At 32.8% G+C, this 13039-nt stretch overlaps 1 protein-coding gene across 1 annotated transcript; it reads left to right on the top strand.

Moving 5' to 3' along the window:
- The first annotated feature begins 118 nt into the window (after positions 1–118).
- LOC132617095 (cytochrome P450 71AP13-like) lies at positions 119–10517 on the top strand. Its single transcript, XM_060331994.1, is given in 10 exon segments — positions 119–153; positions 231–360; positions 439–717; positions 805–924; positions 1013–1090; positions 1770–1794; positions 7770–8131; positions 8133–8681; positions 9174–9804; positions 10375–10517. Coding segments are annotated over 10 exon segments (2352 nt in total).
- The last annotated feature ends 2522 nt before the right edge of the window (positions 10518–13039 follow it).

Genomic DNA, 13039 nt, shown 5'->3' on the forward strand with positions numbered 1-13039 from the left:
CAAATCTGAGACTGAGTCATAGCCATCCACACCAGCTCTGGGCCAGGCTCAGACCTGTCCTCCTGCACCTGCATTGGCACCGGAAGATCATGGTCTACAGTCGGGAGAAACAAATTCGATGGGTCGAGTTTTCATCGTGCCTAAGGGAGCTGGGTAAGATTGTCTTTTATTAAATTTTTCTAAAGTTTTTTTCATCTTAATCTTATATGTGTTAGAATTTTTAACTGCAGGTACTATCCAGATCATGAAACTACAAAAGCTATACTGGATGTTGTTCGGAGGCTTTATGATGATCGATTTTATACTATATGGGGTGAAATTCCATATGATACTCGACAGACTATATTTAAAGAGTTTAACGTATGCATCTTATTATACATTTCATAACTTGAATTTACTTTTATATATAACATCTAACATTAGCCATTTGATTTGCAGATGTTATGTAGGTGGGATCCAACACACAATGAAAGGGTTGTTGTGAACTTTGAGAAGAAAGGAAGTGCAAGGTTGTCTGGCTGGTTTTCGACGACTAGAAAGCATATGAAGAAGCCCCAATGGCTAACCGACGGACAGTGGGAGCAACTTAAGGCATATTGGCGAACTCCTGAGTTTATCGCCGAGTTTGAGCAGGCAAAGACTGCCCGTGCGTCCCAGAAAGGTGGCTCTTTGCACACTGTAGGTGCAAAAAGTCAGGGTCATGTGGCTAAGATAATGGTAATTAGTAGTTTTATACTTTTAAAGTTACCTACGATCAATATGTCATTATTGAGTTATTAATTCTATCATTAACTTTTTGTGTAGAAAAAGGATACGGGACAGATGCCGACTCAGGATGAGCTATTCCTAAAGACCTACGCAAAAAATAAGAAGTCAGAGTCAGATCCGATTGAATGGGTTGAGAACAGGGCCCGGAATTCTTACGTAAGTGATAATTTTATTATTTAAGTAATTATATAAGTATAATTATGATATATTCATTATATACTAACTTTCATTTTTAAATATACAGAATCCATTTATGCAAGAAGTAAAGCAATACAACCAAACTCAGCCTGACCAGTCGAGCCATCCTCCACCGGAATTAGAGGTAGACTTTTATTGTAGAGCAGTTGGGGGATTGCAAAAGGGTAGAGCCTACGGTCTAGGCCCAAGGAACAACTTAAGTCGCCTTTGGTCAGGATTGCGAGGTGAACGGTCTTCTCAACAAGCCGAAGGAGTTGATGGTGTTTAGGTCGCAGTTATGGCGCATCAAATCGAAGTACTTAATTAGAAATTAGCGCAGACTGAGGCATAAAGAGTTGCGGAAAGTAAGGCGATGAAAGCGAACCTTGAATCGCTCAAGGCACAAGTTAAAAGCCACATTGCATGTGGACGATTTGGTGTGCCCCCTTCTCCTCCCGTCCCCCCCCCCCCCCCCCCCCCCCCCAACTTTCCCCTCCGACCTAGAAGATGATAAAGATGATGAGGACGGTGAATACGTAGCCCAGACACCGGATGAAGAGTTGCATTAGTTGGGATTTCATAATGGACTTATGTTTTATGTTGTATGGACTTATGTTAAAACTATGTAGAACTAGTTAATGGTACTTTTGGCGGGACATTTGAATATTTTGAACTTTGATTGTCTATTTAGACAGTATTTGATGTGTTTGATTGTTACTTAGGGTGATTTTATGTGTTGTAGCTCTTTTACAATTGATTTGGAGCATTTTAGTGTTGGTTTTGAGCAGGTTTTATTGTGCTGGTTTGGTGCTATTTTTATGCAGGTGTGGCTGCAACAATTAGCTGCTGGTTTTTATCCAGAAAACTGACGGACTGCGTCGATTTAAAAAAAAAAATTATAAATTAAATAAATAACCAACGCAGTCCGTCTGTTTTTAATAAAAATTATATTATTTATTTTTAAATTAAAAAAATAAAAAATAAAAAATCGACACAGTCCGTCGGTTTTCAAAAAGCGATGCTATGAAAACCGATGGACTGTGTTGCGTCGATTTTCCATCGGTTTCATCGGAAAAACTGACGCGGGAGGTCGATTTTGTCCATCGGTTTTCGACTGTTTTTTAGTAGTGAAAGTATTTTTTATTAATTTCAATAATTAAATTACTTAGTAATAATTAGGGATAATATAGTAAAATGTTCATTCTAGTTCTTGGCCCCTTAATTAGCAGGCGTGCCAAGTATAAGTAAAAATGGACTAAGGGAGTATCGTTATTTAACATCAAATTATTGTTTTCTTAAATGAGAGTATTGGTCAAATGCTTTTTGTATCTTTTGGATCGTAAGAAGTTGTATTCTACTAGTAGTACTTTTTAGACGTTTCGAGATGCGTAATTTTTTTATATTTTTTTTTATGAGTTGTGGTAAAAAATTAGTGAAGTAAATGATTTTGATCCTTGTATCTTAAATCATGTAGGGTAAAGGATAAATTTAAACAAATTTTCTATTATTGTGACAATGGAAGAGTAGATAGAGTAATATTTTAGATTTTATATTGATTTGAGAAAGAGACAAGAAACGAAGAGAAGAATATTTGTTCCTATTCAGTATTATATTAAAGCAAATAATTCAATTATAAGAATTACAAATTAAAGTGAATATACAGTTAGACCTCCCTATAACGACACTCACATATAACAACACTTCTCTTTAACAACCAATTTTTTTCGAAATTGATTTTTTATGTTATATTTTACTTCTTTATAATAACATTTCACCTATAATAATAACAATCAACTTTATAACAATACACTATTTGTAAAATTTACCTCCATATAACAACCTGTCTTCTTTTTTTGGTAATATAATAATTAACCATATTTAAAAAAAAAATAGAATACCTATGATTACCAATAATAAGTGTAGAGACTTTGACAAAATATTCGATAATTTAATACACTATTACAACAACAACAAAAAAAAATTATACTAATATATATATTTGCATCATTAAATGATTTTCCTTCATTATACAAAGTGTGATTAAACTTAGAATTTAGCAATTAAAAATGAAAATTAGATTTTATGCATCTTTTATGCCTATAACAGTGAAATATTATTTAAATGTCAATTTTGTTATAGGTGTATAACATCTATTCTCTATAACAGCTGAAAAATTTCGGACCAATAATGCTGTTATAGAGAGGTTTTACTGTACATATAATTTTATCATACGGTGAAGTGATAAAAACATTTGATGCGCTCATGCGCAACACATATGTGTGTAATGTATTGCATTTATTATCTCAGTGAAAATATATTGCCGAGGTTAATTTAATTTAATGGGATTGAATAGTCAACTCTGGACAAAATCAAAGTCAACGGGTTTGGCACACGGGGACGCCAAGTTTGTTTAGAATTTTCTCTTTGTTTCTTTTTTCGCTCAACTATATCGTCTCTTTATTTTTTTTATCAGTGGGCCTCTTATCTACGTAGCAATCGTAGATGTAACTACAACACTTGGCTAACTAGTTGAGAATTTTCTTTCTTTCCTTTTCTTTCATTTCTTTTCCCCCTTCTGTCTTATTCAATTGAGTAAAGAAGATGGTGAGAATATTTTAGAGAGTTTTGAGTTGTACGGAGTAGCGTAAAAGTTTTATCAGTGATTTTGACCCATAGAGATGATTGGTTTCTACTTTCCACTTTTTCAAGGTTACAAACTATGCTTGTAAGAGTGTGTAAATACCTGTATTTCTTTAAATAATCTGATGATATAAATTATGTCTACACTATGAGTACATGGAACTTACAGTCTATTCTAAAACATGCCTTAGAAAACTTCGGAAATAGCCTCCCTACCTCCCAAGGTAGGAGGTAAGGTCTGCCTACACTATATCTTTTCTAAATTTCACCTTGTGAAATTATATTGGATATGTTGTTTTTGCCCGAGAAACTCCTTTTAGTGTGTCTGTGCGTGTGCATTTGTTAGGTTGGATCCAAATTCCCAAAAATCACTGTATGATACTGGCCAAGTCAAAAAATGTTTTCTACGTCATTTTACTTGTCCATTATGGACTTCCACATTCCTTGAGAAACAATAAATGAAGTGCATAATTTACCATGATATACATATTAATTGATGCATGTTTTTAATGAACTTGCAAAATAGTTTGAAATGAGTAATTAATATCATGGGTAAAACAACCAAAAAAGAAATTGACTTTTTTTGATATGCTAAAAATGATAAGTAAAAGTAAAAATATATTTTAGAATACTGAACAAGTAAAAGTGACGGAGATAATATTTCATAACTTAATGCTTTTTACTATTAAGTATCATTTTCAAATTTATTAACTGTTAAAACGGGATAAGAGACAAAAAACCATAATAATCCATATTAGAGCGAAGAAATGCTAATCAGATTTGAGCCCCCATTCAGACGAGCTTTCTTTCATTTTTCTAGTTTACCCTTCAAAATTATAGTAGTTTGGTTTGGAAGGCAAAGGTTCCATTTCTCTCTTTTGAGGTAGGAATCTCAACTGAAGGATGTAAATAAACAAGTAAAGATTAAATACACACCATGGGCTTAATATGCCAAATCTAGACTGTAAAGTAAGGGAGCTTACTTCAAAATCTAAGTCCCTTTTACATTTAAAAATTAAGCTTAATTTCTCAGCAGTATCTTTGGGGTTCCATTTTATTTAGGGGCTACAATGTTCTGAAACAACAACTGGAAAACTGTACCAGTAAAATATCATATTTGGGCAAATAGCCAACTAAGGACTAAATAAATTCAGTGAAGTACTCACAACACATTTAAATAATAGAAATACCAACACCTTTATAGAAATTTATGTAAAATACCATATTTTGAACAGTGTTTTAAAAGGCGCGGGCGTAAGACGAGACGTTTTACATATGCCTCGCCCAGGCGTAAGCCCCGAGGCACGGGGCGTAAGCCCCATGGGTACTTAATTTTTAATATTTTTTAAATTAATAAAATAAAAATATAAGTAAAAAATATATTAAAATTATATAAATAAAAAAGAGTCAGTATAAAAATGTATATATTTATTATTAACATGCTAACATAAGCATGAACTATTAAAAAAATCTTGAAAAAGTGAATGTAAAGATGCATTACACAATAACATGACTATGATGAAACATAATTAGAGTTGACAAAACGATACTCTATCCTAATAACTTAAAGATAAAATTGACAATAATATAAAGTTATTATTTTAAAACCTAAAACTAGATACAAATTAATACTCATTATAATACAAATAGTCGGAGTAGAGTCTTCAAAACATTATCTAAACTCAGTGATATCAAAAGAAATTCTAAAATTAAAAACTATCTTGAAAAACATAAATTGAAGAATGCTAAGAAAATCTTGAAGAAAATAAAGCATAAAGAAGGAAAATGAAAACATGAAAGATAGTAAGAATTGGAGGACAAAACTATTTGCTTTGTAGTTTACTTTGCACATAAAGGTATAAAGTGTATATGTTACTTCGTAAACAACAATGAGAAAAGCTTATGAAATTAGGATAAACGATTATAAAAAACTTTTGACTTTTTGAGATATTTAGTTTGAGAATTTACTATGAGTTAATTACTGGATATTTAATTATTTTTTTTTCAAAAATATTAAGCAATTTTGGCTCATATTTGTAAAAGTTCCTGAGGCTTACGCCCCAAATGAACACCCCAAATGTTGGGGCTTACGCCTAGGCGAACACCCTGAAGGTTGAAGCTTACGCTTCAAGATACTTACACCTCGCCTGTACACCTTGATGCGTTTTTTATTCTCCTCGCCCCAGGGCTAGCCTGGGGGCTCGCGCCGAAAACACCTTTTAAAACACCGATTTTGAAGATGCCAAGAAGGAGATTATTAGTGGACTGAGCATCACATTTATCAATACATGCATGTGTTTGGCATCGATATCACCAGTGAAGAAGTCAGACTCAAGGTCCAATTAACTGTGCAAGCTAATTATCAGTTTGTTTGACCTAACTTTGGAGAAGCCAAAACCGTTTTCTTAGTTTTATTCGAAAAATTACTTATTCTTAGAGAGTTAGAGGCGTTCGGCCAAGTTTTTAGGGAGAAGTTGTCTTCAAGCAGCTGAAAAAATTAACCTTTCCCTGATGTATTTTTGGGATGTTGATCAAGCACAAATTGCTGCTCTAACATTGGTCAAAATACTTTCTGAATTGATTGATCAATCACAAACTGTTATTCTCCAAACATGATTAGTCAATCACAAACTGTTATTCTCCAAACATACTTTTTCAGAAAGTATTCTTAATTGTTGGCAATTGGATTCGGGCCACCCATGTGGGTCAACCCGGATTCATGTCCATATAAGTAAATATATAATGAGTTATACACTATTATTAAATAAATAAAGAGAAAAGACACAACTGTTAGGAATTTTATTGATCAGTTGTATCCTTTCAGGTAGGGGTGTTCATGGTTCGGTTTGGTTCGGTTATTGATTAAAATCATAACCAAACCAATTTAGTCGGTTTTTAAATGTCTAAAACCATAATCAAACCAAATAAAATAATAACCACCGGTTTGGTTATTGTCGGTTTGGTTTAATTTTTCGGTTTATGACTAGCAGCCATGAGACTTATCAGTAAAACATTAAAAAGTTGAAAAAGACATGTCTTTTTTTGGTTCAAACGATAACTTTTATTTATAGTTTAAGGTGAAACATACATCATAGAAACATTTTCACTATTAGTGGTAGTGTAGCACTCAAGTTATCCAAAGTTGCTAAACTATTACATATAAAAGCTAAAAACTAACTTAGTAGTGACTGCACCATTTTTGTCATCTTAATACACATACCTAGAAATAAAGTAGAGCGTAAGAGCTTTTAGTTGTTATTACAAACATACATATTATAAATTAAACATAAGGACTACCTAAAATTAAAATTAAAATATATGAAATAAAAAAACTTTGTGTAATGATCCTAAACTTTGGGGCAGTACTTGCATTTTGCCCTCAATTCTCCCATTTTATTAAAAAAAACTTTGTGTAATGATCCAAAACTTCAGACCCTATCCCCAAGGCTAGGGTCTCGACTACAGAGTTGTTCTTTTCTCCTTAAACAATCATGTGAAATAAGTAGACCAAAAATCAAATTAATGATTAAAAGGTATAAAATATTTATAATTATTTATGAAAAACTAATATTATACATATAAATAATTATAAAATTTATGTATATAATTTATCGGTTTGGTTCGGTTATTTATTCGGTTATTTTTTAATAGAACCATAACCAAACCAAATATTATCGGTTTTTAAAATTTAAAACCAAACCAAATCAAATGTCGGGTTTTTTATTCGGTTTGGTTAAATTTTCGGTTTGATTTTGGTTTTAACCAAAACCGTGAACAACCCTACTTTCAGGATTGAAATGATATAAGAACGTTTCTGTAGAAGAAACACACACTTTTTCCCCCTCTAACGCCTACAAGAAAAAAACTCTCTTCTTTGTGGCAAAAAACTTCCGTGGAAGATTCCTGCGTTGTTCATGGAGCAATCTTGTTCTCTGTAACTTACGTACGACTTAGGCTGTGAATTTATACAGTATAGTTAGTGTTTTATACATGTGATTAGACTGTCGACTAGTGAAATAAATATTGGAGAATCTTGAAAGAACTGCATGTTCTTGTGAATTGTGTGTTTTCCTTCATTAACAATAAAATACTTTTTAAAATAAACAGATTTTTAAAGTTTGGCCACTCAGGTTATATAAGAGTATGACAGAACAAATGAAAATCAACTGTAAACTTTTCTGAAGCTTCAATGTCTTTTCTCCAACAGCCTGAGGCAAACTTTCAACCATTAGTCTTAGCATCAATCTTCCTGCTACTTGTTCTGAGGTTCCTCTTTAATAAAAACAAGAAAAGATATACCAAACTCCCCCCAAGCCCTCCAAAGTTACCCATTATTGGCAACCTTCATCAACTAGGAAATGCACCTCACAAGTCCCTGCACTGCCTTGCAAAGAATTTAGGCCCAATCATGTACCTAAAACTCGGCGAAATACCAACAATAGTAGTGTCATCTGCAAGCATAACAAAAGAAGTAATCAGGACTCATGATCTTGCTTTCGCAACTCGGCCTCAGATATATTCAGCCAAACAACTATTATACAATTGGCACTGACATTGGCTTTGCACCATGTGGTTCTTACTGGAGACAGATGCGTAAAATTTGCATACTCGAGCTACTTAGCACAAAGCGAGTGCAATCCTTTTCTCTCATTAGAGAAGAGGAAGTTGCTCGTCTTGTACATCGGATTACAGAATCATACCCTGGCACCACAAACTTAAGTAAAATACTAGCTCTGTATGCAAACAATGTCATTTGTCGTGTTGCTTTTGGGAAGATTTTCACAGAAGGTGGAGATTATGAACGTCACGGGTTTCATAAGTTGCTTGATGAATTCCAGGAACTTCTCGGCGGATTAAGCATTGGAGATTTCTTTCCTTTGATTGAATGTATTATACAGAGACTAACAGGATTGAAATCGAGACTAGAAGACACCTCCAGTCGCTTTGATCAGCTTCTTGATGAGATAGTGGAGAATCACATTAGATCTGGAAATGAGAAAGATCATAAGGATATTGTCGATGTTTTACTTGAAGTACAGCAGAAAGCAGATCTTGAAGCACCTATTACAATGGAAAATGTTAAAGCAGTCATCTCGGTAAGTGAAAATGGATTTCTTTAAAAACACATAGGAAAGTCCTTAGTATCGTTTTCATAGATTCATGTTTAGTATTGTTTTCATAGATTCATGCTTTAGTAGCTTTAGGTTCAGCTATCTGTAAGAGAGAAAAAACTCAAGTTGTAACTTATTGCATAAGATCTTAGGTTAACTAGCACACAATCACACACAAAACAAATAGAGAAGGAAAATAACACAAGGATTTAACGAGGTTCGGTCAAAGGTAGGTCCTCGTGGCAGAGACAGAGAGAGTTTTCCACTATAAAGTAGAAGAATAATAACAAAGAATCTGCACTTATAACCCCTTTATATAAATTCCTAGTAGTTCCTAAACCTACAAGGACAATAGGATTCCCGAACAAATTAATTACAGGGACAATGAGTTTTTCGAACCTACTAGAAAATCTGACATAATTAAAATTTACTGAATTCAAGACACAAGCAACATAACTTTTGTTACTGCAATTGCAGGACATGTTTGCTGCAGGAACTGATTCAACATTCATTACATTGGATTGGGCAATGGCAGAGCTGTTGATGAATCCAAAAGCAATGGAAATAGCACAAACAGAAGTGAGAAATGTTGAGGGCGATAGAAGCTTTGTGTCAGGAAGCCATTTGCCTCAATTGAACTACATCAAAGCTATCATAAAAGAAGTCTTTCGGTTGCGTCCTCTTGGTCCATTACTAATTCCAAGAGAGTCCACTGCAGAAATTACCATAGAGGGATATACTATTCCTCCCAAAACAAGGTTTTTAATCAACGCGTGGGCTATAGGAAGGGATCCAGATATTTGGAAAAATCCTGATGTATTTAATCCTGATAGATTTATTCGTAAAGACATTGATTTTAAAGGGCAAGATTTTGAGCTTATACCAATTGGCGTTGGTAGAAGAATTTTCCCTGGTATTTCATTTGCTAGCGTGAATATTGAGCTAGCTTTAGCTCAACTTCTTCACAGCTTTGATTGGGAACTTCCCCCAGGTATCGAAGCTAAACATATGGACACGACAGAAGCTTTTGGAATATCAATGCCCAGGATATCTCCTCTTATCCTGATTGCCAAGCTGCACTTTCCTGGATTAGAGCTCAAATTGGACTGTAAGTAAATTTCTAGATGGAGGCAGAGCCTGAAGCTTACGAGTTCGGGATGTTTACCCTTTAAGTTATTACGTTCTAAATAATAATTTAGACATATTAAATGAATTTCTTAAGACAAATACGGAGTTGGACCAAAGTTATTGGTTTCGGCGGAACCTGAACCTTAAACACTTCCTCCTTATGTCTACAATTTTATTTTCCCATGTAAACTTTAATTCTTATAAGTCCTGACTAGTGACTACTTCAGGTAACCAAAGGACTATCCTTGTGTCAAAAATATTTGAATCATGATGGATTCAAAACCTGTGATCCATTCATTTTATAGGTTATGTTTTAATTTAAAAAGAAATAAGACACCAAAAGTACCCTTAGCATTTACTGGTTTTCAATATGTCATATCTACTCCTACGATATGTTATTAAGGGCAAATTAAATAGGAATGTTATAATTACGAAGATTTGAGCTATTAAAAGCGTGCCAATCTTTTTGGAGTGTATCAAAATAGAAATAACGCCACATAAAATGAAACGAGAGGAATAATCCATTTGAACCAGATGTATTATTGAACAGCACCAGATTTTGAGCTTATAATCGAATTTAGTGCAGCTTTGGATATCTTGGGAGAATTTCGCCAATTTGAATATTGCATGCATGGAAAATACAGAGCTGCTATGATCAGGTCTGCATTTCTAACCCCTGTTGGAAATCACTAACTTGTTCAGATAGTGGTTTCACTATGAAAATCTACTAACTCTCAAAATACTTCAATGTTATTGCCAAATTGGTTTTTCATTTTCCTCAGGTCAATTATATAAGTAACATGTTTGATCAGGTCCTCTGGTCAGACTAGAAGGAATCTAAAAGTAAAAAATTACATCACTTTATTCTTTAAGTTACTGATCCTGAACGTTATCTATAAATAAATAATTGTTAGTATATAATTTGTTTACATAGTGATAAGTATTTTTGAAAGTTAGAGTACTGGTATCTTAATTATGACCTTTGTTAGTCATAATTAGTTAATACAAATGTATCTTAACCACGGAATAAAGTCGTTAAACAAGAGATCACGTCAGTGGACATTTTCATATTTTTACTATAAACCAAAGGAGATATTGAATGGAAGTTGTTAGTCTAGCATGATGGTTAATAAATTGAGGCGAGAATAAATAAAGAGATATTGAATCGAAAAAACGTATGTAAATTTGATGTTTATCGCTAAACCATATGAATTATCATGATTTAGTATAAATAATAGGTGAGTATGTATATATCTAGGGGTGAAAATCATTTTCATCCCCTAAGTTTAGCTTAAAAATCAAACACATCCTTCAGGTTTGAACAATTGACATTTTCATCCCCATCTCAACTTTCAGCCATTGAATGGTAAGTTAACCGATAGTTGTGCGGTCATTAAAGGGCTCAAATATAATTTACTAATATTTGAATTTAATAAATGCCCTTAATTAACCATATACATTCTTTTCATAATTATCATTTCTAGTTCATGAGTTCACGTTGACTACTCATGTTTAAAAAAAGAGCTCACGTTGACTAATGTTATTTGTAGCCTTTGGTCATGAATAATATTTTTTTCAGAATATTTGTTCCAAAAAAATTTCAAATCAGTGTTTGGTTATAAAATAATCCATTTTTGCCAAATCCAATTTGAAGAAATGATAATTATGAGGAAAAAAAATGTATATGATTAATTAAGGGGATTTATTAAATTGAAATATTAGTAAATTATATTTTACCCTTTTTATGACGGGTCAATTATCGATCAATGGTCGGTAGTTGAGATGGGGATGATATCAATTGTTCAAACTAGGGGGATGTGTTTGATTTTTAAGTCAAACTTGGGGGATGAAAATGATTTTCACCCATATATCTAGTATAATAAAACTTATTAAATTAAAAAAAAGGAAGATAAGATAACTAAATTTGTATCACCCCTATATCTAACTAGTGTCTAGGGTAAATAGCGAACTACCATGATAACTTTCTACTATTATAGAAGAGTGGTTTTGGGCATGGGATCGTCGTCCACCCACTCTTCTATAATAGTTATTAAAAAAAAATTAAGGTGGGGTCCACGTGAAGAAGTTGGAGACAATTGCAAAAAGAAACAAAAAAAATTAAGGTGGGGTCCACGTGAAGAAGTAGCAAACAGTTGCAAAAAAAAATAAAAATTAGGGTGGGGTCCACGTGAAGAAATAGGAGACAATTGAAAAAAAATGACATTTAAATAATGATAATAAGTTCAGAAAATGGTAATGGTATGCTTAGAGATAATTTAAAGAAGAGAAATTCAAGAAAACAGAAATAACGATTTAAATTGAACACAAAAACCGCTAAAGAAGTCATAAAATCAAAATATTTAAAACTTATACCTTTAGGTAAGGATAAAATTGCACTAATTTTAGACACATACATCTCACACAAATAATGAAGAATAACATCAAAAGGGCGAAATATAAACGGTCAAGAAACGTATACACATATTTTCTTAAAATGATGAAGATGGTTTATACTTAAAAATTAAAGACTACAACAGATGCTAACGCATGAAAGCGCTTTTCAGTGTTGTTGAGTATAAAGAGATCATGACATGAAACTCGGTAGAAGAAGGTGTATTTCAAATCTTTCAATTGGAGAACCAAACCAGGAAAGTCATATATGGAAGAAGCGGACTAAATAAAATAATTTATTGATATTGTCAATTAATTGAATTATAATACTTTCTATAATAAAAATTCCATAATTATGTTACTAAAAGGTACTCCCTTGTCCTAATTTATGTGACATAGTTTGACTAAGCACGAAGTTTAAAAAAGAAAGGAAAGATCTTTGAAACTCGTAGTCTAAAACAAGTCATAGATATTTGTGTGGATTTAAACCATTTCATTAAAGGTAAAACGGGAAATTTCAAGTTAAATGATTTCTAAACATAAAAATATATCATTCTTTTTTAGACAGACTAAAAAAAAAGTGTGGTACTATTTTTTTTGTTAGGCCCGTGCTAGCACGGGCTTTCATCATCTAGTTTATATTAGAATTACTATTGCATGGAGGATATTATTCTCTGGCTAACAAACAAATCAAAGGAATAATTTGCTGAAACGATTAAATCAATATACGCTACTAGGGTTGTTCAATAATCTATTTATGTTTCTTCTAGACCAAAAATGTCGAATTGAGCATGGAAAATTCTTATATAGTCTAGAGCCCAAGA

The sequence above is a fragment of the Lycium barbarum genome, chromosome 1 (genome assembly GCF_019175385.1).
Source record: "Lycium barbarum isolate Lr01 chromosome 1, ASM1917538v2, whole genome shotgun sequence".
In the NCBI taxonomy this organism is placed as follows: domain Eukaryota; kingdom Viridiplantae; phylum Streptophyta; class Magnoliopsida; order Solanales; family Solanaceae; genus Lycium; species Lycium barbarum.